At 36.2% G+C, this 27,491-nt stretch overlaps 1 protein-coding gene across 3 annotated transcripts; it reads right to left on the bottom strand.

The window, feature by feature from the left end:
- Nucleotides 1-10,235: 10,235 nt before the first annotated feature.
- Nucleotides 10,236-19,066, bottom strand: LOC131161634 (serine hydroxymethyltransferase, mitochondrial-like). 3 transcript variants are annotated; one of them, XM_058117536.1, is made up of 16 exons: nt 18,769-19,066; nt 18,585-18,635; nt 18,334-18,420; nt 17,923-18,044; nt 17,687-17,763; nt 15,970-16,094; nt 14,650-14,742; nt 14,040-14,132; nt 13,732-13,929; nt 13,391-13,495; nt 13,163-13,228; nt 12,934-13,011; nt 11,400-11,511; nt 11,202-11,312; nt 10,897-11,067; nt 10,236-10,516 (listed from the first exon to the last, which is right to left on the bottom strand). In XM_058117536.1, exons 1-15 carry the CDS (start codon nt 18,856-18,858, stop codon nt 10,919-10,921), a joined length of 1,557 nt encoding a protein of 518 aa, XP_057973519.1. In that variant the 5' UTR covers nt 18,859-19,066; the 3' UTR covers nt 10,236-10,516; nt 10,897-10,918. The 3 variants fall into 3 exon arrangements, with proteins under 3 accessions (XP_057973519.1, XP_057973521.1, XP_057973520.1); XM_058117538.1 differs by lacking the exon at nt 12,934-13,011; XM_058117537.1 differs by lacking the exon at nt 18,585-18,635.
- Nucleotides 19,067-27,491: the final 8,425 nt, after the last annotated feature.

Here is a 27,491-nt window from a genome sequence, read left to right as displayed (position 1 = left end):
GTATTGGGACTGTGGCGAGTGTCTCCTGGATGATGTGGGCAGGGAAAAGCAGTGATAAGAGATGTGAAGGTACAATACCTGAAAGAGAACAACTTGATTTATTCTTTGGAGGTAGATAAGCAGGGTTACACGTTTAAGTCTTAAGGAGGTAGCCAAAGAGTTGTAAGTTCACTGGTAGTGATGAAAGGGGTGCTAAAGAATAGGTGTACACTTGGTAGGACAGACAGTGATGGTGAGGCTTCACCATCAATCAGGGGTTGGAAAATCAGGTGCATTGAGCATAGGAGTTAGGACATGTAGCAAACAGGCGCTAAAGGAGCAGAGAAAATGGGGCTCCTTGGCGATAGGAAATTGAGGAATTGTCTTCTGTGAGGAGTGTGTCTTGGGTATAGTGACTATAGGGTAGTTTTAAGAAGGTCCACTCACACCACGAAAGACTTGATTAAATACACTTCAGACTTGTGGGGGCCTGACTACGGTTAGTTTTCATGGTGGTTTTAGGGCTTTTTTCTGATCAATTATAGCTGAGTTTTCTAGGAAAGTATGGTTTATATTTCTGAATAAACATAAAAGTGAAGTAGGTTTGAAAGTAATGGTGAAAGAATGGAAAACCTTAGTTCGTTGACGCCGTAGTAAGGTCATATCCATGTTTGTGATTATGGACAAAATACTCAGGTATTAATGTCTGTGCCGCGTTAGATGATGACAGGTTTATCGTTGGCTGGTACATTGATGATGGCACCGGAGACCTCGTGGAGGAATACATGAAAGCCCTGAAGACCTAGTGTATAATTTTATGATTGTCATGGATTTAGTTTGATGTAATGGAGGAGTCTGATAGAATAATAATTAGGGCTTGTGGCTTGGAATAATCATGCATCACCTGCTTGACTTATTATGTAAGCTCAAACAAATGTAAACCAAAATGACCTTAGGTTTACCCTTGGTCGACAAAAGGTCGCCCGAACACCATCGACTTTTTCGGTGTCTATTTTGGACAGAAATGACCCTAGACAATCACATTGCCACCTATGTATGTTAGGCACCTGAATGGGTGAATGTGTATTGAAACGGGCCGACATGCCACTTGGTGCACTTTCGGATCGAGACGACGCAACATAGTTCATTTTGGCATTGGGTCGTCGAATGAGACCGGGGTTCAATCTGTGTGACCAAGGTCTGGTTGACCGAACCAGTCAATCAAAATGCCCTATCGACCGAAAACCCTCTTTGTTCAACATTTGGACCGATCCGCAGTCGAATCGAACATTAGTCCAACCTGCCCTAGTCGTACTTGAAACCTCCTAGGTCAACACTTTGACCCATTTGAGGTTGATGACCCTTTTGTACTCACAAACTACTGGGTCCGACGAGGGTCCTCGGAAACTCTCCCGTGGTTGCTCCCACCAAACTGTGCCAGGTTCACAAAAGGCTGGTCAACCGAACTGCGGTAAAAATGGAAATCGCGCCTGTTTGTGAAAGGCCCTGTTCGTGTCGCAGTGAACATTCAATTCAAAAAAACTATCCCGTCGACCAAACCATAGCGACTGGTCGACCGAAACTGTTCTGCTCGCCCCACCCTCTGGGTTGCCCTGATTTTTTACCCGGTTAAACACTTTTAGCATGCAGGGGTTCCTTAAGGTTCACACGTGAGTCTTAACTCTATTCCTCCTCTCCTACCTGTCCTAACGACATCATTCTTTCCTGTCTCTATATAGCCCCTTCATGCTAAGGTTAACCTCTTAGCACCTTTGCTTAGGATAATTCTTGGGAAATGCTCCCACCCCTAATACTACTTGTCTTTTTAGCCGTCCTAAACTTCTACTCCCTTCATACTAACTTAAACCCTCTGTAGTGCCTTGCGTGTGTCGGTCTAAGCAGTTTGGCTTCACTAATCATCTATATTTGGATTGATTGTCAAGTTTTTCTTGGCGCTCACTTCCTGTTGTACCATGCCCGGCCACGGACGGGAGTCTCGGATGTGTAACTTTTTCCCTTTTGCTTTCCAGCGACGCCAGCTCCCTCCATTTATGATATAGACCCCAGCCGCTATCCTTTACCATATCACGCCCTTGTTTCTCTTTCGCACGACGCACGAACACCGTCCAGCAGCACACCCCTACCTCTCTGATAATCCATAGCTAATTTCCCCCCACCTCTTCATTTTTTCTACCCCCCCGTATGCTTGCTAGCCTGGATATTCCGACATGCTTCTAGTTCGAGTTCTATGGCCATAATACCTCTGATAGGAGTGCGCCGCCGCTCCGTACGTACCTGAGCTATTCTAGTTGTGAGCCCCAGCTGAAGCTGTATAAAAAAATTCGTCACACACTATTTCATACTATTAACTTCAAATTCTTTTCGAATAAATACTCATTTATAAACTTTCCTATCCAACTTTGTCATGCAATGATAACCGTAAAATTTCTATATATCTCCTCTTCCTGTCATCCCCTTTTCCTTCGGCCCCTATCACCAGATATTTCATGCTCCACCTCCCTCTCCTTTTCTTATGTTTCCCTTCGATCTTGCCTTTCGGCCCCACCGCCCCAAGGGCTACTTTCACGTGAACTTCCACGACTTTTTCCTTCACAATATGATCAGTAACTTTGTAACATAATTATAATATATGTCTCCACCTATAATTATTCAAGACCCCCACTTCGGCCTGTAATGTATTGTAAGTCATGTGTACCCCTAGACATGAGATTGGGCAGTACGAAGAACTGGAATTAGTGGCTGGCCGACAAACTTAACTCAACGTACGTAACTTATACATTGCGCTTCTTCCTTATTAAGGCCTGGTCCAGAAACCAGTGTGCACTCGAGATTGCACTACATAAATAACACTCTATCAACGTGTGGGCGCCACTAAATCAGTAATAAACTTTAAGTTGCAGGTACCGAAACATCTGTAACTATGAACTTTCGTTTGCCATAAGGGGTTTTAAAATCATCTTATTATAATTTATGCAATTTGAAATAATATCGTGAAAATCTCATCTTTACTCATATTTTCATAAAAATGTAACGTAGAAATAAACTCATGCCACACAATTTTTGTATTAAAAATATATATAATTTTATTTTTGAATAGAAAGAAATGCTGAAAATTTACCCGAGGGGATTAGAACATTTTTTAACCCAAAAATAGATGCAAGTATATTAAAGATAAAACTGATATAATTAAATATGCATAAAAATAAACTCATGGAAATTTTGTAGAACTAATTAATATAATTGAAATTTACTTATAAAATAAACTCGGGTATGAATTTTAAATAAAAAAAAACTAACATAATCAAAATTTACTCATCTTCTTCCTTACGAACACTGTAACTATCTCTAAGAAATGAGATCGTAAAGAGTGAGTGATTGAGAACTTATTCAAAAATTCTCTCTCCACCACAAATTCTTTCACTCACTAATCCTTCTCTTCCTTGGAAAATTGTTGTGAAAAATGAAGGTTGAGAGCTCCCTATTTATAGGAAAATTTTGGGGAAGAAATGAAATTTATAAAAGTGTGGGGAGATAGGTGAAATTATAATTTTTTAAAAATTAAAGAATGGGCAAGGGATGGGCAAGGTATAGGTTGAGTATGGGATGGGGATGGAGGCCATGTGGGAGTGCTTGCCACCATTCCCATTAAATAAATTTTTAATTAATCACTTACCTAATTAATTAGTCAATTAGTTAATTAATTATTTTATTATTTTATTATTTTTCTTAATCATTATTATCATTATTATTATCATTGTTTTTACTTTTAAACTATTTTTAGTATTTATTTATTTTTGAACAAGAATTAAATTTAAATTTTGAAAACTCATGTGGGCCCCACATGGTCTTGTGGGCCCCACACAACTTCGAGACCCGAATGGATCCTACGTAACTCGAATAACTCTTATATGATTTTATGCATCCTACATAGCTTTGAGACTCGTGTAAACCTCCATACAGCTTCGGGACTCATGTGGGCCCCACACAGTCTTGTGGGCCCCACATAGGATACCTATATTATTATCATTTTATCATATATTTCTACAAATTATATCAGTCAAAATATTATTTTATGTACTTATTTACGTATATAAACAGTGTCTTGTGGCTCCGGAACTCATGTGGACCCTACATAGTCTTGTGGACCCCACATATGATACCTATATTATTATCATCTTATTATGTATTTTTACAAATTATGTTTGTCAAAACACTATTTTATGTATATATACTTATTTACATGTACAAACAGTGTCTATCCTGTTTATCCTATTAAATTCCATTTTGACCAAGCCGGCCTCCAGGGAGCGACTGAACCGCAATAGTCTCTGAGCACTCGCTAAGACAAGGTCTTTCTTAGGCATCAAACATGAAATCAAGGATCCTACAGAAAAACACTTCTGTATTGATATTTACTTAATGACCATTTTTATTATTTTATTATTATTGTACTTTAATTATATATATATATATATATATATATATTTTGGGTCATCACATAAGTATTCTTAGGGGGTTTCGTTCATAAGCCTATCCTAAGAAGACTTGCTTAAGCTTCTGAGAGCTGCATTTGTGTTGCAATATCTTAGGAACCTTGTATTTGTCTTTGGGTTGCAAAATTATTTTCAAAACATACTCAAATATCTTGTGTGATTCATATTGATATATTTGTGAAAAGATATTTGTGTTTGTGATATTGATCTTTGTTGCAATATTCATTGACTTACATATTATTTGCTGATACAAAGATTAAATATATTTTGCAAACCAAGCATATACATTACTTGATATTTGCACGATTGAGATATTCTGATGATTAGAATATTCAAGACTTGATTGACATCTTTGTTTGAGCATTTAGATTGAATATCTAGTGATACAAAGATAATATAGGTTTGCTCTCTTATGTACGCATTACACTGATAGAAAATATATGTAAGAGTTGAACTATTTTGACCACACTGAGCTTACATATTGAATCATATAGTGGTGTATGTTATTGCGCGCATTTGGGTTCATATATGCTTTACACGAAAGCACAATCACTGTACCATTCGATTATATACACATTTGTTGTATTTCTAGGCACGGGCCTGAAGAGGGAGACTAGCTTTGGAATAGTCCCGGATTGGCTTTGACCCGGTTAGGAAAGTTAGGTGCGTAGTCCTATTAAGGCGTGTAGGTTGAGGTCAACCACGCTAATTGACCTGGTTATGGTTGAGGTCAGTCCTGTGTTAATTTGACCTGGTTAAGGTTGAGGTCAACCCTGTGTTAATTTGACCCGGTTGTAAACGGTGCCGCTCCACCCTTAAGTGAGCTATTAGTGGAATCCTCGAGCTTGTGAGCTAGAGGCGAGGACGTAGGCATATTTGGCCGAACCCCGATAACATATCGTGTGTCTATTCATATTTCCGCACCTCTTATTTACCGTACGTGTATGTTATTATGTGAATGATGTGCTTGATTTAAATTTCTATATAGTATATTTATTGGCGTATTTGGAACTACATAAAAAGACCCTAGGTTGTAATATTTAGCTAACATCTAGTTCAACCTAGGAGAAAAGTTTAAAATTCCAATTCACCCCCTCCCCCTCTTGGGAATAAACCAATTCTAACATTAGTGGAAACTCAAGTTGGCAAAAAAGTTAAAACATTGAGAACAGACAATGGATTAGAATACTTGTCAAATGAATTTTCTGAATTTTGTAAAGATGAGGGCATTGCTAGACATAAGACTGTTAGGGATACTCCCCAACAGAATGGATTAGCTGAAAGGATGAATAGGACTATTTTGGAAAGGGTAAGATGCTTGTTAGCCACTTCAAGTCTGCCCAAGACCTTTTGGGCAGAGGCGGTGACCACTGTTGTATACCTTATTAATAGGTGTCCTTCCACAACTTTAAATTTTAAAACCCCTCAAGAAATTTGGTCGAGTAAGCCTGCTGATTATCAGGGTTTAAAAGTTTTTGGGTGCGTAGCCTATGCCCACATTAGAACTGATAAATTGGAGCCTAGGGCTATTAAATGCATTTTTGTGGGATACCTAGAGGGGGTTAAAGGCTATAAGTTCTGGGTTATAGAACCTGGAAAAAAAATGTATTATTAGCAGGGATGTAGTTTTTAATGAAACTACAATGGGGGGAAAACCAGAAAATTTAGATGAAACTGTTAGGCACTCTGATACTAGTGACCCACAGCTTGAGGTGGAGCAACCCTCCACTTCTCATAGCCATTTAGGAACAGATGCTGCAGTTTTTGAGGAACAAAACTCAGAAACGGAAACCTCTGAATTAAGTAAAACTTACCTTCTAACACGGGATAGGGAGAGGAGGGTTATAAGACCTCCTCAAAGGTATGGGGAAGCTGATATGACAGCTTTTGCTCTTTCTGTTGCTGAAATAGAAATTGAGGTGGAGCCTAGGACTTTTAGAGAGGCCATGGATAGTAAAGAGGCTGAAAAATGGATTCTTGCAATGTAAGAAGAAATGAAGTCTCTAAACAAGAATGAGACATAGGTGATGGTACCTAGATCGGAAAAACAGAAACTCATAGGATCCAAGTGGATCTTTAAGAGGAAAGAGGGAATCCCTGGAGTTGAATCACCTAGGTATAAAGCTAGGTTAATGGCTAAGGGATTTACACAAAGGGAAGGAGTAGACTATAATGAAATATTTTCCCCTGTTGTGAGGCATAGTTATATTAGAATTCTATTATCTTTTGTTGTTGTACATGACTTGCATTTGGAACAACTTGATGTTAAAACTGCTTTCTTGCATGGTACTTCAGAAGAAACAGTTCATATGCAACCTCCCAAGGGCTTTGATACGGAAATGAATAAAAATCATGTATGTTTATTAAAGAAATCTTTATATGGGTTGAAACAATCACCTAGACAATGGTATAAAAGATTTGATTCTTACATGATTTAAAATGATTTCTGTAGAAGCAATTATGATGACTGTGTTTATTTTAAATCATGTGATAAATGTCATATATATTTGCTATTATATGTTGATGACATGTTGGTTGTTTGTGGAGATATGGATATGTTAAATCAAGTTAAGTGCATGCTCAAATTTGAATTTGAAATGAAAGACTTAGAACCTGTTAAAAGAATACTTGGTATGGAAATAACTAGAGAAAGGAAAAAAAAAGTTTCTCTACTTGTCTCAAAAGTCTTATATTTCAAAGGTATTAAAAAGATTTGGAATGAGTCATGTTAAATCTACTTCTATTCTTGTTGCACAACATGTTAAATTGTCTAGAAAATAGTGTCCTGAAACTGAAGATGAGTCACTATTTATGAATAAAATACCTTATGCTAGTATGGTTGGTAGTGTAACGTATGCTATGGTATGTTCTAGACCTGATTTATCTTATGTCGTAAGTCAAGTGAGTAGATTTATAAGCAAACCTGGAAAACCACATTGGCATGCTTTGAAACAAAATTTTCAATACTTGTCTGGAACAAAACAACAAGGATTAATATTTGGAAAAAGGGATATGCATTTGAAATAGGATTAAAAGGATATGTAGATTCTGACTATGTTGGAAATCTTGATACCAGGAAGTCTTTGTCTGGCATGGTCTTTTCTTTCTTAGGTAGTGCTATTAGTTGGACTTTTGACATGAAGACTAAAGCAGTACCTAACTCCAAGTTTGAACATTGTTCGAACTTGGTTAACTTTGGAAGCTGTTCGTATTTTGTTTTGCACGAACCGCTATAGGAGATGCTAAGGAGGTGCAAGGGTTACAAGCTTGCCAAGGTGGAGAATTGTTGGAGCGTCAAGTTAAGAAGGATCCAGACCGTCCATTCCTAAAGAGATCTAGTGGCTGTTTTTTTGTTTTGGTTATGGGGGAGGGCTTTGTTGTAATTTACTCCTATTTTAATTGTAAAACAAAAACAGTAAGGCTGTGAGTTTCCTTCCAGGGGCTTTAGAACAGATTCAATTTTTCTAGCTTCTTGGAGAAAAGGAAAAAGAGGGGCAGCGCAGGAGGGTTTCCATTCCCGCGAGTCTTCACCAGCCGCGGGCCTTCACCAGCGTGACAGTAGCCTGCAGCCGCAAGTCTTCTTTTTCAACAACCGTGAGAGAGAGCATCTGCAGCAGCGAGTTCCTTCAGCTGCGTGGGAGAGTGAGGTTGCACGAGAGAAGGAGACGGTAGCAGAGGTTCAGCGTTGGGGGGGGTCTCCAACCTCTAGCGGGGGTTCACGCACTGATAAGAGAAGGTAAAGACACAAATTTAGTTTCTTGGGAGGGTTTTCTTTTAGGGAAATCAGGAAGGAATATCGGAGAAACCTAGGGTTCTTCACAGGTGCAAAGGGAGGATTTCTTGGAATATTTTTGGGTTGATTTCCAGAGGAGATCAGTAAGACAAGAAAGGGTAAATCTGTGTGTACTTGTATTTATTTCCACCAATTTAATATACTGTCTCTGGAGGTGAGTTTCTGCTGTGGATGTAGGCCAATTTTTGGGTCGAACCACGTAAATGTGTTCTTGTGATTGTGATTGTGGCATGTTTATGTTTTGTTGAATGGTATTTGGTGAACATATATTTTTCTTGATCAGGCTTAGCACACACACGCGTCAAAATAAACAGGTTTAAGTTTAGGTGTGATTGTGGTTGATGCTTGGACAAAAATCAAATTGTTATTGTGGTTTATTTGGAATTAATTAAAATCTGAAAATAAAATTAGCAATCAGCTGAATTACATACAATACATCAATAATGGATGATGGAAAATCGGGCGGAAAAAAAAAAAGAAGCTAAACTCATACCTTAGTTTTTGTACAGTTTTTCTATATTGAAAATTTGAAGTGCACAAAATTTTTTTAAAATGTTTGCTAAAATATAAATGTTGCACGTGATTAACGGAATAGAATTTAGTAACACAAAAAAGGATATGTGATCATAGAGTAAATGATAATGCGGATTTTTTATGAATTCATGGAATAAACAAGATTCTAAATTACAATAAGGAAATGTTTGGATGGAATAAAACAAATTAGGTGGCCTTTTTTTAAAAAAAATTATTATGTCCCTACACTTCTATTCTTTAATTTCCAACTCATTCTATTATAAGCTAGGCATTCCACTAATCAAAGTATCAAACCCAACCCAATCTAGGGGATTGTTTGTATTTCTTTTGTTTCTTATTTTTTGTTTTTGTTGCTATACATTGTAGAAACATAAATAATAATTCATTTGTTTAGGTTGTTGAATTTCTATTTTCTATTATTAGTTTTTAGGTGTTTTATAAAAAATAGAAAATATTTTTTAATAATTTTTAGTTATTTTGACAACCTATTGCCGTAGTGTTTTAATAACCAAAATTCATTTTATACATAATTTTAAATTAAAATAAAAATGAAATTACCATATGAATTTTAAATAAAATAAAAATAAAAATACAAATAAAACTTCTAAAAATTTGAAAGAAAGTCATTCAAAGAATGTTACTATTTTTTAATTGTCTTGTTCAATAGAATTATTCTTGTAACACTAAAAAAATATATTTTGAAATGTAATAATAAAATAAAATAATTATAAAATTTTTTAAAATTATTATAATCTTTTTAATTTGTATTCTTTTGTACTTTTATGATTTTGATCGTACTTTGAATTGCAATTGAATTCAAACAAAAAAGAGATATAATTTTTTTTATAAACTAGTTAATTTTTAGATTTTTATGTTTTATTACTAATTGTTTGTTTACTTTTTTACATTTTCTTTATAGTTTTATTATAATACTTTTAATTTATATTCTTTTGTCTTTTATGATTTTGATCATATATCTAATAGCCATTGGATTCAAGAACCCAAAAAAGAGTTAATTTTTGACAAACTAGCTAATTTTTTATTTTTAACTTTTTTTTTTTTTTACTGATTTTTAGTTTTCATTTTTGACATTTTCTTTGTAATTTTTTATAATGCTAAATGACACCTAAATGTCTTTAGTAAAATATTGCTTTTTTTTTTTTTTTTTTGCATGAACACAATAAATGAGACACATCATCACCCAAAAAAAAAAAAAAAAAACAGCATCTCTCCTTCCCTTTATGACATTTATATATACGTAAATTGTTAATTGTGGACATTACTTGCATAAATTATTCTAAATTAGATAAATAATTTCCCATGCATAACATGGAACATCCCTTGCAAAATGAAGTGTTGATGAATTTATGACCAAATATGATTATTATTTTGCCATACATGAACCACGTCAAGGGTTGATTGAAATTTTGGAAAGTAAATTAAGCTTCCAAACAAATGGGTAAGAGTACGGTTCTTAATTTCATATCTTACATGACCACAACAAATCTAGCAAATCAAGAATGAGTTAAAAATGAATCAAGGCAAGTTTATCTTCTGTGAAGTAATATCACTCTTTCTTTCTGGAGATAGAATGTCAAACCAGCTCCCACAGGCATCCAAACAGGGAGGCGTGCATCGCGTCATTACGTCTGTTCGCCAAACACAGCCTTGCGGCCAGTCCTTGATGACCTGCTTACTGAAAGGAAGGAATGGATTAGCATGCCTCAGATCTTTGATTTAGATGTTGAAATGAGGAACAGCAGATTACTACGCAGACAAAGATAGATGCCGACAATGAAAGGAAGGCTTTATCTAAATAATGAGCGATCCTTCTCACTCTGAGATAGAACAATAAAAGAAGCCAGAAGTTTCACTTCCTTTTCCTTATGAGGAAGGGTGCTAGTAAGTAAATAAGTTCTGTTCACTAATAATATTGATGATAGCAAAAGATACCTCAAAACATCATTCAAAATATGTCGATATAACCCCGGATATAATTTTGATAATCCAATTCCAGGATAAAAACTGTATGATTTACTACAGATGAACAACAAGAATAAGATATGCCAATCATACCTTGGGTCAAGAGCAAGCTTTTTCATCCCTTGTATTTCATTGTCTCCTTCTCAAAACCAATTGTTGGAAATTGTTTAGCATACTCCTCAACATCGTGCCGAAGCTTTGCAATATCGGATTGAATATGGACATCTGACTGCATGTTTGCCACAAAATCCTTCAACTTTGTTCCTGGTTTTGTAGAAGTTCAAAATGTTTTGTGAGAATTCAAGCACGGTGGCGAAAAGACATTCTGTTGTATATCATCAGATATAATGACTATTCAATGTATCCAATGTTGAAAACTTGAAAACAGAACTAAGAACCTTTTGTATCAGTCTTGATCTTCACAGCCAATTTCACTGCAGCATCAAAAAATTTGACAACTTCTGCAAAATCCTCCTCAATGAATCCCCTGGATGTGAGAGCTGGGGTTCCTGGAGCACCAGCAAACAAGAAACTTCAACAAAATTGAAGTGTTTTGCTAGTCAATAGGAACAATATGGTCTAAGAAGAGATAATACCCATCCGGATGCCACCAGGAACCATTGCAGACACATCCCCAGGAACAGTGTTCTTATTGGCAGCAATATGAACTGATTCCAAAACTTTCTCCACTCTAGAACCATCAATGCCCTGCAGTTAGAATTTCCAAACAAAGAATTCATTACTTTCTGAGGCTAAAGGATTCTACAGTTCATCCTGTAATTCGAGTTGTAAATTTTCATTTCCTGTGGCATCTACATAATTCTTGTAAATTAATTCTAAAGCGCTTGAAGTGCTTCAATTCATTACAACCAAACGTGAGAACCCTAGTAAAAAACCTGCCCATCAGTTGCAATGCAAAAAAATACCATGCCTATATTTTTTAAAGGTTTGATTACATTGTTGACCTGCAACTAGGGGTGTAACCATGCTCAATTTGTGCTAGAACTCAACTCATCTTGATTCTACTTGAGTAGTTTGACAAGTTGAATTTAAGATTTGTAATGGCATATGCGAGCCTAATTAAGCAGTCATATTTTTACTATTTTAATATTATTTAAGTGATATATATATATATATATATATATATATATATATATATCTTATAAAAGTGTAAAGTGTTGAATACTACTTTATTATCAACTCGAGCTTAATTGAGACGAGCTTGAGTTTAAAGTGACAAATGGGTTGATGGGGAAAATAAGAATCCCCATCTCGGCAAGGATAAAATATATTAAAAAGGAAAGTAATTGTGTTTATTTCTTTTCCTCACCAAAATTTAGAATTCAGTAAACGGAAGAATCCTCATTCCACATAACATAATAGAAAAGCCAAGGGGTTCATTCCATATTTTATATTGATTAGTTCAAAACTTTAAGGGAGCTTGCCACCGAGTCGAGATTAAGCTTAAAATTCAAAATTTTAGAGATGAATCAACTTCAAGTATCTTACAATGTCGACTGGACTCAACTCAAATACACCTACCTGCAACCTAACAGCTTAGGCAGTTAGCTTTTAGGTAAAAGTAGTGATTAAAATGGTGTCGAAACCTATGATTGCCAGGAGGTCCGCAATTATATTCTATTTATTAAATTATATTAACCCATCAAAGGAGTGTTGTTGGATTACCACTTTAACTAAAAGCGGCAAATAATGTATATCAAGCTTTAACACTCCTACACATCTGCAGCTAGATTGCACATGAAGAAGAAAACAAACTATAAATTACAGGAACAGAAGACCTAGTTAGCACTCCATGTGCAAGTTTGGACCAGACAAGCGGGGAAGTCTGGCTTGAAAAAAATTTTTAGCCCACAACCCAATGGCTTAAGCTTCAGCAAACATGTGTGCTATATGCTATTGCATGTATTTTTAGTAAAACCCTAACAAGAAGATTGAAGACAAGTTAACCAGAGCTGCTTTTCTTTAGAATGAAAAGGGGTAGTTTTATTTGGAACCAACATCACTGAAATCATCTGGCAATAGCTTGGAAAAATAATTTTGTTAAAGAAGGCTGAAATTAGTGAAGCCTGGCAGTTGCCAGAGAAGCAAAATATTTTCTTCTCCATTTACCTTACTCTTTAAATTCACCAAGACTAAGTGGTTGTCAGTTCCACCAGACACAAGCTCATAACTCTTCTCTATGAGACACTGCAAAATTTGTGGGATTATGAAGAATAATAGAGTATTAATTACAACAATACATTAATATTAAAAATGTCAACTAATCAAAATTGGCAGATAGGGGATTTTTTTTTTAAGCCTCATTGCTTCAATGTAGATTTTTCTGAATATGTGATACCTGGGCAAATTTTGAGCAGTTACGGAGCACTTGCTCTTGGTAGGCCTTGTACTCTGGGGTTGTCGCCTGCAATCACATAACTTGAGATTAGCTACAGTTAGAGCCAAATAAATTGTTGAATTTGGTTTACACACAACACCAAAAATTTGACAGTGTTTTGTTATGACAATGCTACAGCCTACGTATTAGTTGGACAAAATTCAGATGAAAAGTTTTCAGCATATAAACCTGCTTCAGTGCAACAGCTAGACCAGAAATAGTGTGATTGTGTGGACCACCTTGAAGTCCAGGAAATACGGCCTGATTAATTTTGTCTTCATAGTCATACAAAACCTGTCAGATGGAATTCAACTATTGAAAATTAAACTCCAAAGTTCAAATGGAGATTTGATTCAGCATTCATTTCAATCAAAGTTGACGGGAAACTAATAGCATGTGAGTGTAAACAAATAAGGTTAACAAAGCATGGACCTAGAGAAAACATGTTCCCCCCCCCCCCCCCCCCCCGCGCCCCCCACTCTTCCAAAAAAAGAAAAGATAAATGAGTTTGTCCTTATATTATAACTCACTTCTTTTCCATGTTTGTTGACCTCTTTTACCCCCTTCCTAAAGAAGATCATTGCCCCACGTGGACCACGAAGTGACTTGTGTGTTGTTGTTGTCACAACATCAGCATATTCAAATGGAGATGGGACAACTCCAGCAGCAACTAATCCACTAATGTGTGCCATATCTGCCAACATGATGGCTTTCTGCTTGTCACAGACCTGAAAAATTCATAAGAAATAAGATATCATGAATTTGATATTTAGGGGAACGTACTTCATAAAGCTTACCATGGGAAATGAAATACAGTGACCAGTGCCAATTAAACCACCTTTCGTATGCGAGCATAATCATACAGGCGTGCATAAGCACTCGCACCAGCAACTATTAATTTTGGCCTGAAGAGTGTAGCATTTTTCTCCAACTGCACAGGAATATTTTTCATTTCATGTTAGGCAAAAGGTTTAAAAATAGCATTGTATTTGCAGCTTCCATAAATCAGCTGCACCAAAATTTTAAACATACACGGAGCTCAAACCATTCAATTCCTTCATCCAAAAATAAATTCAGTCCCTGAAAATTGACAAAGTAAGAGTCTCGAAACTCGATTCAGAGTGTTCATTATATAGTCAAACGTGAAATTTCTGGTTTAGTATTCACAGGGATTTTAAGTCTTTATTTACTTCTCCACCAATTGTAATCACAATGAACTTCATCTGCTTTTGCCCATGTTATCTTGCATATTTTTTTTCAGAAGATAAAAAATAGCCTTATTCAGTCTCTTAATAACAAAATTTTGATTTTAAAAACTAAATGATTTTAGCAAGAAGTTATGCAAAAACATGTCAATCACTACAAGTCAATAACGGCACCTCCACACCAGAGTAAATTTACTTTGATTTGAATAAGAACTTTTATAGAAGTCATGAATGAGACGGTACCTGATCATAGTCAATATAGCCAGTGCTCTCATTCAATCTGTATGGCATTGTCTCAAAAAATATTGAAACAGCAGATATCTTCTTAGTGTCAGTCTGCAAAATGGCGAAAGAATGAGAAGAATAGATCATGAATATACTACAACAAAATGCTGTAGCTTTCATTATTAAGAGCTCATAATCCTATTTTCCATGCACAAGTGTCACACTTTTCAAACTTCATGAACAAATTCAATTACAAATTCTCAAAACTATTTAAAAGTTTCATTCCCCTGAGAAAAGAAATTTCACTGTTCCATAATAGGATTTAAAAGCATGAAGAATGGAACAAGGTAATGGAGTCCCTACAGAAATCCAAGTATCCTCTACATTTAGCTCAAAAACTGTTGCATTCTTTGGAAAAAAATTTGGATAGAATTGTGTCAGAAATGGAGACAGTAAAACTGAAAATGAAATAATAAGATAATTCCATTTGTTTTCTTGCATAACAATATATGCACAAACATCTTCCCACATAAGAATCTATAAAATAAACTCCCTCAAAATATTCATGTTGAAATACAATAGTCCACATGAATAAGTTCATGTCAATATACGCACATGCACGTGCTTTTAAAGAAAAACTGTTTTTTGCATTAACTTTTCAACTCTTAACTGATGTACAGCAGTATCCTTCCCAGCTGCATTGATCAAAAGATTCAAAACAAGAACTAAAATAGAACTTTTGTTTCTCATGGAAGGCAATTTTAAGAGAAACTCTCTGAGGAATATAGTCAAGCCATAAAATAATTGCAAAAAATATATCTTCAAAATGTTTGAAGAGTTTGCTACATTAATGTGACACTATCAAATTAGTATCAAACTGCATGGAGGATAAATTAATTCTGGTCATTTAAATCTAAATATGGACTTACTTTTAAACATAAGTATTTAAAAGTAAACATGAGGGCAGGCCTTGGATCAAGGGTTGGGTCATGAGTTCGAGTCCAAGGAAACAGCCACTCTGCATAAAAGCAGGGGTAAGGTTGCATACATTGTGACAACCTAACCTCGCAAAGTGGGGAGCCTTGTGGTCCAGGGACACCCTTTCATTTAAAAGTAAACATGGCAGTCATTATTCATAAAACTAAAATACAGTAAAGAAATGAGGAAAAAAAAAAAAGAGTTGGAGTTGATTTTTCAATTTTGGAAAATGGATGAAAGGCCATGGTCAAATACTGGACAGAATTTGTTTTCTCCGATCACTAGGAACAGAAAATCACCATTCACCAGGAAGTTTATCCTATAAAGTGCAACCAAAGACAGGTATAAACACCTGAATACCTGATAACCATGTGAAAGATGTCCACCGTGAGGAAGATCAAGGGACATGATTCTTTCATGAGGCTTTAACAATGCAGTATAAACTTGAAAGTTTGCTGGGGATCCAGATAATGACTGCACATTGACTGCAAGAAACAAAGTATGCTGTGCATTAAACAAACTCGTGATCTCAACTCCAAGTCTATTTACATCATGCACAAAGAAATTGATAAAGTATCAAAAAGGCGTGCTGGGGTGGTGAGTGTGGAGATCAAAGAAAAGTAACAGCTTCAAAGTACTGATTTTAGGGCCCTTCAGAAAACAGAATTGATTAGAGAAGAGATGATGGACATGGGGTATAAAAGAAAACTCAGAAATAAATTTTCATTATTTTCATTAGAAAAAGTAACAAAAAGAATCTAAGGCACCAGAACTTCTGGCACAGGGTTAGCTAATGAACTGTGAGTAAAGACCTTATTTTCCACCTCAATCTTCCCTTTCTTTCCTCCATTCTTTTCCTTTTCCTTTTCCTTCTCTTTCTTTCTCCCATGAAATTTTTCCCCAGAAAAATCGTCATTTCATTCCCAACATCCTAATTCCTGGAAGATCTTTGATTCCTATTAAATTCTAGCAAGCCAAATATTCCCCCAGTGCATGCTAAGTCATCTAAATAAGAGGCAGATTTGAATTCTTTCATGTGGAAACATTATGGGAAAAACATTAAAACCCAGCTGTAGTCAATTGGCAGACATTACAGTGGGAATTCCTCAGATATAGCAGTAAATAACAAATCTCTCAATTCAAGGCCACAGCAAGAGCTTGTAAAATAATCTACCTGTGTTAGTTGCATACATATATCTACCACCAGGTCCACCACCATCATATTCAAAAGCCTATCTCACAATAATAGATGCTTAGGTGGGAGTGATCTCTACACTATCATGTACAAGCTAGAACTAAAGGTCAGTGATTCTGGCTTCCACTCCCACATTTTCAAAAATGAAATTTGCTCTCTTTGTTCAACTAGAAGAAAAAGGCGTAACCGTTTCCCCTCATCAGTTAAATTGAATGAGAGTCAATCAATTATCAAATTTGGCCAATATTAAATGTTCAGGCTTTGTAGTTGTGCAATTAGTTTCAAACATAAACAGAAAAAGAAAAAAAAAATATAAAAAACAACAACAATCTATAACTCAAGGCCAAATATTTCTGTCCAATTTCCCCTCCAATTAATATAACCTCTCCATCTATGCAGTTTGGCTGCATGGTCAATGTACTTTTTCCTGTGTTAAATCAGAAAAAATATATTAAAAGCAAGAACAACACTTCTAAAATGCCATTTGAAGCACCCCACTAAATGCAGAAGAAAGCTAAAATGTGACATTGTTGTTTATCCACTGAAAAAATAAAGCACTTTAATCAGTGCACTCAAATTCAAGCAACACTATAAAATATGTCAGTTGGATTAGATTGATGTGATCTGGCTCAACTGAACATGCACACAGCTTAAATTCAGTGCTATTTAAATTCATATTTTTATTTTTATTTTATAAAGAAGTACTTTATATAAGTTTTCCAAACAATCCTTAAAGAGGCTTTTATTAATATATTTCAGTAAATAACAAATATAGCCAGCTAACTGAAAGGAAGCGATAGACAAAGATTTTGCAAAGGATATAAATATTTAAGAGATCATATTGCCACAGGCAGAACAAAATCATATGCACAATGCATTTACCTCCCCATTTTGCAGGATCTAACTGAAAAGCTTCTAATGCACGTTTTTGACATAAGGACTCTGCCATGTCAATGTACCTAAGTGGATATAGGACCAATGTTTGCATAAGAAAATTTCGTTATCCAAGCTAAACCAGAGGCAGCATAAGATCAGTTAGAAAAATGTTAATAAAATGAAAGCAATAATACATAAATCGCAATAAAAAACAAAGACCAATAAATTTTATTGTTTCTTACTCGTTTCCTCCGTAATATCTAGCACCAGGGTACCCTTCACTGTATTTGTTCGTCATGACTGAGCCAACAGCTTGCATTACTGAGACTGATGTGAAGTTCTCTGACGGTATGAGTTCCAATCCCTGTCACATACGTACAAAAAATGAATTCATATTCCCTAACCAAACGCCAAATTCATGTCCATATTAACATTATAGTTCAAAAGGAACAGCAAAAAATAAAATAAAATAAAATACATTTAAAATTTAAAATAATTTCCTCCACTGGAGCGGGAAAAGTTCAAGGACAAAACAACTACAAGCCTAAATAACAGCATCACATTGCTTGGAAACGGATTCTGCTCAAATCAGACAGATCACAGCAATGAATAACAATTTTTCAACCAGATAAATAAAATGCACAGCGATATACCTTCCACTGCCTTGCTTTCTCCAGCTCAATGATGTCGGCGATTTCCGGATCCACGACCTCGAGTGGAGCATTCAGTTGGTTTATCCACTGAAATAATATTTCGTCAAAGGAGATCAGTTGAGGCTAAGAATGAATCTTGTAGAAATACAGATTTCGAGAGGAAGAAATTGCGTTCCTAGGTAAAGCATATGTATACACAGAAAAACTCGATTTAAATAAAACAAAGAAATGGACGATAACAAGCTGCTTACATTAACACGAGATTTATCCTTCTCGTCCGGTGCTTCGTTCGGCAGAGAAGACTTAACAATAGATCAAGAGAAAGAAAGCAGGAAGGGAATCGAAAAAACAAAAGGAACAGAATTTGAGGCATCGATTGAATCAAATAAGATTGAATGAAAAAAAAAAAAAAACTAAATAAGATCAAATTAATACCACGTGATAGCGCGAACTGCAATTCGAAAGAGGTCGAAGATGGTTCGCCACGGAGGAGGAGAGTCTGCGAAGCGCTGTGGCCATCGACATTTCTGCCTCGTCTCTTTCTCTCTCTCTCTCTGTTTTCAGTATTTCTCGTTCTGTCTCTGTTTTCAGTACTATGAATTTGGTTAGCCGTCGCCGGGGTGGGAGTTGGTGGCGGAAGTGACTAACAAGGCGAAACTGAAAACACAAGAGTTTTTTACCAAAATATTATTAAAGTTTTCAGTACTATGAATTTGGTTAGCCGTCGAAAGGGTGGGGGGTTGGTGGCGGAAGTGACTAACAAGGCGAAACTGAAAAAACAAGAGTTTTTTTATCAAAATATTATTAAAAAAATCAAAAAACATAAATACAAAGGAAATTAGGAAAATTTACACAAATGTACTCCGACTTTCCAAAAGTCAATTTGAACTTTAAAATAAAAATAAAAATAAAAATCAGCAACAATTCTTGACGGTCAAAATAAAAATAAAAATTGAGAATCGACTTTCCTAAAGTGGGTTTGGGCTAAAAAAAAAAAAAATATTAACTGCAATTCTTGATTGCCAAAAAATGAAAATAAAAAAAGAATTGAGAATCGACTTTTCAAAAGTCAGTTCTTGACTCCCCCCCACATTCTGCCCCTCATTCCCTCCATCCCCCTAGTTCTACCTCTGCCTCTCCCTTAGAAGTGGGAATCATAAATTTTTTTTAATTTAAATAATAATAAAATATATATTATTTTTAAAATTTTAATATTTAAATAAAAAATTACAAATGAAAAATATACGTTTAAGTGTCATTCAATACAAAAAATAGTTTTTACTTTTTATTTATTTTTCAAATGAATTAAAAAAGTAAATTTTTTAATTTCAAAAAATTATATAAAATTGAATACAATAACAAAAAAATTGAATACAATAACAAAAAAAATTGAAATAATTTACTTTTGAAAATCATAAGACAAAAAGAACATCTTACTTCCTAATTACATAAAAAAAATTATTTAAAAAAACTGCTATTTTTTTCCCAAAATAGAAAATTTGTCTCTAATTTTAATTAATCTTTCCTTTCCCGCTATTCTACTTTTCTTTCGAACCAAATAGGACCAATGTACTATAATGGAATCTATCATCTTTTCTTCCAGTACAATCCGAAGGGAGCAGTGTGGGACAAGCTCACTCCATTTCCAAGGACCTCATCAATTGGGTCGCCCTTGACTTGACCATCTACCCGTCCAAGCCCTTCGACATAAATGGGTCTTGGTCCCAGTTTGCCACCATCCTCCCGGGCAACAAACCCGTCATCCTCTACACTAGACTCGACCCCCAGAACAGGTAGGTCTAGAACTACGTTGTACCTGCTAACCTATCCGACTAGTATCTTTGTGAATGGATCAAACCCGATGACAACCCCCTTGTGGTTCCCACCTCGACACATGAACACGAGCGCGTTCCGTGACTCGACTACGGGCTGGATCGGGTGAGGCGAGCACTGAAGAATGGTCATCGGCAGCCGAAGGAAGTACTGGGGAATGACCTACTTGTACCGAAGCAGAAATTTTGTGAATTGGGTCAAGCAAAGTACCCACTCCACTCTACTCTGAAAATTGGAATGTGGGAATGCCCGGATTTTTACCGATTGCAGTGTGCGGTTGGCACTGGTTGGACACATCGATGATGGGAGAACATGTGAAGCACGTGTTATAATTTTTTTATTTCATTACATTTTTCTTCCATTCCATTATTTCATTCTAATTCTTTTTTGTGCCTTGATTTTTATGCAAGTTTTTCGTTTTGTTTTGTTTTTTTAATCCAAACCAACTTTTGAAAAGTCGGTTTGGTAAGAAATATTAAAATTTAAAATTTTCCTATATAAAATATACATAAAATAATATGTTAAATAATTTTTTTATTCTTAATTATATATTAAATAATTTTTTTATGTAATTAGGAAGTAAAATTTCATTTTTTGTCTTAATATTCCCAAAAGTAAATTATTTCAAAATTTTTTGTTATTGTATTTATTTTATATACTTTTTTGAAATTAAAAAACTGACTTACTTTTTTTTTTATTTGGAGGGAGCGAGGGAGTGAGGGGCAGAATGTGGGGGGGAGTCAAGAACTGATTTTTGAAAAGTCGGTTCTCAATTTTTTATTTTTTTTTTACTTTGGCAGTTAAGAATTGCGGCTAATGTTTTTTTTTTTTTTTAAGCCCAAATCGACTTTTGGAAAGTCGGTTCTCAATTTTTATTTTTATTTTTATTTTGGCAGTCAAGAATTACGGTTGATTTTTTTTTTTATATTTTTATTTTAAAGCCCAAACTGACTTTTGGAAAGTCGGTTGGGTACATTTGTGTAAATTTTTTCAATTTCCTTCATATTTGTGTTTTTTTTATTTTTATTTTTAATATTTTGGTAAAAAACTCGAGCAAACAAAATACCAAAAAACATTGAGTTTTTTAGGGAATTATTAAGATAATAAAAAAAAGAAGAAAAAATGCAAATATATACAAATCTAACCGACTTTTGTAAAGTAAGTTGGTATTTAAAAAAAAAAACAAAGAAAATTACATAACCAACTTTTGAAAAGTCGGTTTTGAGTGGGACAAGACCGGAAACTAGCAACATGTCGGTCAATGCACTAAAAACTAAAGAAAAAAAAAAAAAGTAAGAGAATTGACTTTTGGAAAGTCGGTTCTTTGGGCGATTAGACGTCTACACCCTATGCACACAAGATAGCACAAAAAAATTTTAAAAAAAAATTAAAGGGGCAAAACCGACATTTCAAAAGTCGGTTTCGCACCTACGCGGCTTTACCCCGTCCATTAGTTGCTTCCTGCACATGCTCCCCCTACACCCCAACCACGCACATGCTTCCCCCTCCCCCCCCCCCCCCCAAACCCAAACCCAAACCCCAACCAACCCATATTTATATAGCATTATTCATCTCCCTTAGTGTGCTTCTCATATAGTGCTTCTTATATATTATTCCTTTCTCTTGCAGGCTCCCACCACCTCCATAAATTTTAGTTTTTACTTTCATGTTATATATCCATTCTATTTAATATTGAGGCATGAAGTTCAGTCCAACCAATTCTTCCGTTTTGATGTTGGGGACCTTGCATCCCTCCTACAGGGCATGGGAGGAGGATCTTTCTAACACCTTTAAAGGACATTAGTGTGTACGCATATTAGAAACACAGTGACATGCTAATCCTAGAAGCATTCCATGGATTCAACGAGCAGGGTTCTATCCATTATACCAGATTCGGTACATTCGACTTGACCACTACTTAATTAGCACATTGCTGAAGTGCTGGGTGCCTGAGATACACACATTTCACTTTCCCTATGGCGATGCGATAATAATACTGTGGGATGTCACCATCATTATAGGATTACCTGTAGATGGCGACGTTTTTACAGGGACAACACAGTAAAACTAGGTCATGTTGTGTGTTAGACTACTTGGATGAGACTCCCCATTGGAGGGAGTGGACGATCTAGCTCATCCTTATCCATGTCATGGATGGACAACGACCTACCCAACCTTATTGATAATGCATCGGAAGAGCAAGTACTATAATACGCTCAAGCGTACATATTACGACTCGTGTGTAACTTGTTGTTCATGAACAAGTCGCATTACTATGTTTCGCTGATGTTCCTATCTCTGCTCAACGACTTGGAGAGGACATCCACGTATAGATGGGGTAGCGCTGCATTTGCATGACTCTACAAGGAGATGTGCCAGGTTGATCGTGTAGGGGCACAATCAATTGGAGGTCCGTTGTTTGCCATTTCTTGCTCCAAATAGACTTGGCATGCCATATCATCCTATTGATGTCAGCGATGACCCATTCCTACTTGCGGTCAAGTTAGTATGTGTTTTACTTTCCATACATTTAAAAAATTTAAGTATTGTTATATTAGTAAATAATGATAAGCTATGTGTAACTTTATATGAATATAATATATTGCGAATGGTGAGCTTCATTTCTTGCCTTGCACGTCCCTTAGCATACTCTGTGATGATATTAATATGATGCGTGAGGATCAGGTAATACAATTTTATTTTCATTGGAATCCTAAAATATGGTTACGTAATGTTTAGTATTTTTCTTACTAAAAATATTTGTTAGCAGTTTATATGGATGTCGTACATAGTTGATGTGTATACTAATCTACCATGTATATGCTTTATTGGAGTACAAGTTTGACTTGTTCGTACTCCTTTGATCTACTCTCAGGTCATGGAGTGGCACCTACCAAACCGAGTACTGTGGTAATTCAGGCTGAGGCAGCAAATCCCCTGTCTAGCTCAGATAGGGTAGTACCCTGACAACAATTATCAGGATCTGCATGAATGTGACCAGTGTGGGAATTATCAAACCAACTGACGCACTTTGTCTAGGTATACCCTCTAAAGGTGGCAACAGCGACTAGACCATGTCGTCCACATACCGACTGAGCTTCCACTCCCTAGGCCTACACCTCTACAGGCCAAGGATGAATATAGTGAGTGGTACCGGTGTATCACTATTCGTTGCATAAGCAAGGCTGACAGTCTACATATGACAGTGGTGAGTGAATAAATTATTCAATTCATATAATGAACATACAACTATTTTCAATAACTTATTAATAGTTTCATAACATTCTGTTGTCAGAGCATATGATGGGGAATATCCAGTTATCTGACTGCGTGCTCACATATTTGGCTAGATTGATAGCAGAGACATGTATGCAATTTTTCGTTGATGAAGCTCTCCGGTCATTTCACAGGTCTACCCATACCAACGCTAAGGGTGCCAAATCGAATGATAATGCTACAACTACTGAGTAGACATCACATAGGAGACATCATACTGGACCTCACTAGAGCCGTAGGGGGGTCGTGCTCGAGTTGAGGTGGGAGCACCGACCTAACTAGCACAGTGGACTGAGGATGATGGGGGAGCATCAACACATCAGTTTATACCTACATATACCTCCACCTAGCACACTTTGACTTCTTCTTCCCATATGCCATATGGGGTGTATCAGGATCCATATAGGGCGTCCAATAGTACACCATATGTGTTGGAGGCATCGCAGTCCCTTCCATCCTACCCACCCCCAATCTACCGAGAACAGTAGCAATACCAACAATTCCTAATTTCATCACTGATCTGAATCTGTTCGGTGATTGGGGCTAGCATGATGCTTGCTTGTAGCAACATATCCCACAAATATCATAAGTTAATAAGGGTGTAGAGGGTGCAGATGGATGTGGGAGATGGCAACGTGGGCAATGTGTCCCCTCAGAGCAGTAGGAACGATATCAACATTTGCAGAGATAAAGGAGACTGCAACCATGTGGGACTTGGTTGTATTATTACCACTATAACGACCCGACCCTTTATATGGACTAGCACTGTTAACCCAAATACAAAATATATGTACCTGTTCAAGATACATAGACAACCTGCCCTAAACAGGGACATATGGGTGTAAACCATATATAATTACAATGTAAATGTTGCGGAAAAACATAAACATTCATTGGGATTTCTACTAGACTTATACCAGAGTTTACTATTACATCCTTAAGAACATAAATCCAGACATAGAATATAACCTGTTATTACAACCCTCCAAAAAGGAACTTCATCAAAGTTTAATACATGATTTGAACGCTTACGTAAGCTAAATAAAAAACAATCCCCCAGGTCCCTCTAGCTACGACGACCGACGGCTTGATGGACCTGAAAACAATGGTTGTATAATGGGGCGAGACACTTCTCAGTAAGGAAGAAAATGTTACAACAGTGTGTGACTGCAAAATGCATATTTTCATAAAAATTCATACATATGGAACATTTCTTTATAATACTACATATAGGATTTTTCTGCACATTCAAGTATTTAAATCATGCATATGAATATTAGAACAACTACCAGCTTGGTATGACAAGTTTGCCTGTTTACCCCCGTGGCACGGGTTATGCACCGATACCTTTGACAATGTCCTGTTCGTACAGACAATGCCGAGCATCTACTATAGTCCGACCGACCCATGGTTTATTTTTACCAGCAATTACAAATTCCATGCAAGCCGACTATCTTAAGTACCCACACTAATCCCTCATGTGTGGTTGCACTATACTGCTAGCATCGGAACCATGCTTACAATAGTTTAGAGTATTTTTTAACCCCATCACTGAAGTTTTTTTCAACTTCTTTGGGTAGCAAGCTGTGGTTCCAGTATCATATATACAAATTATAACAAAATATAGTAACCTATGCAATTCTAGTATTTTCAAAAATTCAGATAATTACATCGGGTATAAACCGGCACATATCCTCTTTGTTTACCTTTTTCACATATACAGCTCGGTGTATAACCAACCTCTGTTTTCCACATTTTCAGTATAACAAGTTGGAACTCCATTCCCATAATCCATATCAATAATATCAAATGTTCACAATTTCATTTTCGTCCACACATCACACTAATTTAAACAAAAATCCGCTATATAGTATATAATATAATAAACACCATTTAAATAAAAATAAGGGATTCAGGCATTTCCTACATACATAATAATACAAATAAAGAAGTTTTGAAACATTTGGAGACCAAACACCAAAATCCATATTTTTACCAAAAATCGAAAAATTGTAAAAATCGGCATTCCTACTCGGTGGAATTTAGTAAATAAGCAGTTAAATCATACATATAAGCAAACTAACTTTTTAGCCGTTTAGTTTTTCAAAAATGTTGTCGTAATCAAATTCTCCTTACCTTAAACTTGAAACGAAACTACGTACAAAAATTATCCAAACCGACAACCCGGGATCCTCGAAACCTAAAAACCACAAAACATACCTCTACTATAATTTCGACTACTATCCAAATATTCAATCGAAATTGAAATTAGATCCTTACCTCGATTTTTGGGAAAACCCAAAAATCTTCAAAACAATGATTCGATCCACTAAAGTTGTAGAACTTCCTCCTCTGATCCACGTAGGAACCTTCGTTTTTAGAAACAGACGTCGAACGGCGAAGAATCTTAGAAAGAGAGAGGATTTTCACTAGTTTAGAGAGAGAGAGAGAGAGAGAGAGAGAGTTTTGGGAGAAGCTTAGCTTCTAAGCAACCAAAATGGATATTTATAGGGCCTTTGACCGAGTCAAACTCATTGATGAGGCGGCGTTTTTGTTGACGAATCCACCACACAGCTCATCGACGAAGCCATTCCTTCGTCGCCAAGCCCAATTCCAAATATTTCTCTAATCCGCTCGATATTTGATCGTCGATGAGGCTCTGAATTTCGTCAATGAGGCTCTGAAGGACTTCATCAACGAACGTGACCCGTTTGTCGACGAACCTAGCTTATACGGGTTTGGGTCTCTACAGTCTCCCCTCCTTATAAGAATTTCGTTCTCGAAATTTACTAACCGTTGCTAAACATAATCTTTTCTTATAGTTCCACTCTATAAAAGAGTCGACAGTCGCCTACAAAGCGACTTTGGCTCAAATTCATTACATACCCTCACATATGGTGGAGGAATACTGTGGTTACAAAAGGATACATCGGAAGATTACATACACATACAAAACTCTCCCGAAGATCATACCTTTTAATCTATACCATCTACACTACTATGTACTTATGTACTATCAAATAGCTGCGGGTACTTCTGGCGTATTTTAGACTCTAATTCCCATGAACCTTCTTCCACTGCATGGTTATGCCATAATACCTTCATGAGAGGTATTTCCTTAGTTTGTAACTGTTGCACCTTCCGATCCAATACCTACACTGGTACTTCCTCATATGATAAAGCATCACTGATCTCTAGAGGTTCGTAACTCAGTACGTGTGATGGATCTGGTACATACTTCCCCAGTAGAGACATGTGAAATACATCATGAACTCTAGATAATGCTGGAGGTAGAGCCACTCGATAAGCAACCGAACCTATCCTTTCAAGGATCTTAAAAGGCCCGATATACCGAGGACTTAGCTTCCCCTTCTTCCCGAACCTCATCACCCTTTTCATCGGAGTGATTCTTAGGAATATCATATCTCCTACCTCAAATTCCAACTCTCGTCAATGAGTATCAACATAACTCTTCTTTCGACTCTGAGCTGTCTTGATCCTTTCCATGATCAACTTGACCTTTGCAGAGGTTTTTTGAACAAGTTCTAGACCCAATATCTGCCGCTCACCTACCTAATCCCAATATAACGGAGATCGACATCGACGACCATACAAAGCCACATAAGGTGTCATCTCTATGCTAGCCTGGTAACTGTTGTTATATGCAAACTCAACAAGCAGTAAATATCCTATCCAACTATCACCAAAATCTAGTACACAAGCCCGCAACATATCCTCTAACGTCTGAATAGTCCTCTCCGTCTATCCATCCGTTTATAGGTGAAAAGATGTACTAAACGTTAGTCGTGATCTTAAGGCACCCTATAAACTCTTCCAGAAACGAGATGTAAAATGTGGATCCCGATCTGAAACAATATAAATAGGGACACTATGGAGTCGTACTACCTCCTACACATAAAGTTCTGCCAGCCTATTAAGAGAGTAGCTGACTCTGATTGGAATGAAATGTGCAGTCTTCATTAGCCGATCCACTATAACCCATATAGAATTCTTCCCATGCACCGCCACAGGTAAACCCATCACAAAAT

This window comes from Malania oleifera, chromosome 8 (genome assembly GCF_029873635.1).
Source record: "Malania oleifera isolate guangnan ecotype guangnan chromosome 8, ASM2987363v1, whole genome shotgun sequence".
Classification (NCBI taxonomy): Eukaryota; Viridiplantae; Streptophyta; class Magnoliopsida; order Santalales; family Ximeniaceae; genus Malania; species Malania oleifera.
Note: the sequence above shows the minus strand (reverse complement) of the source record. Positions and strands in the feature narration are given on the sequence as shown.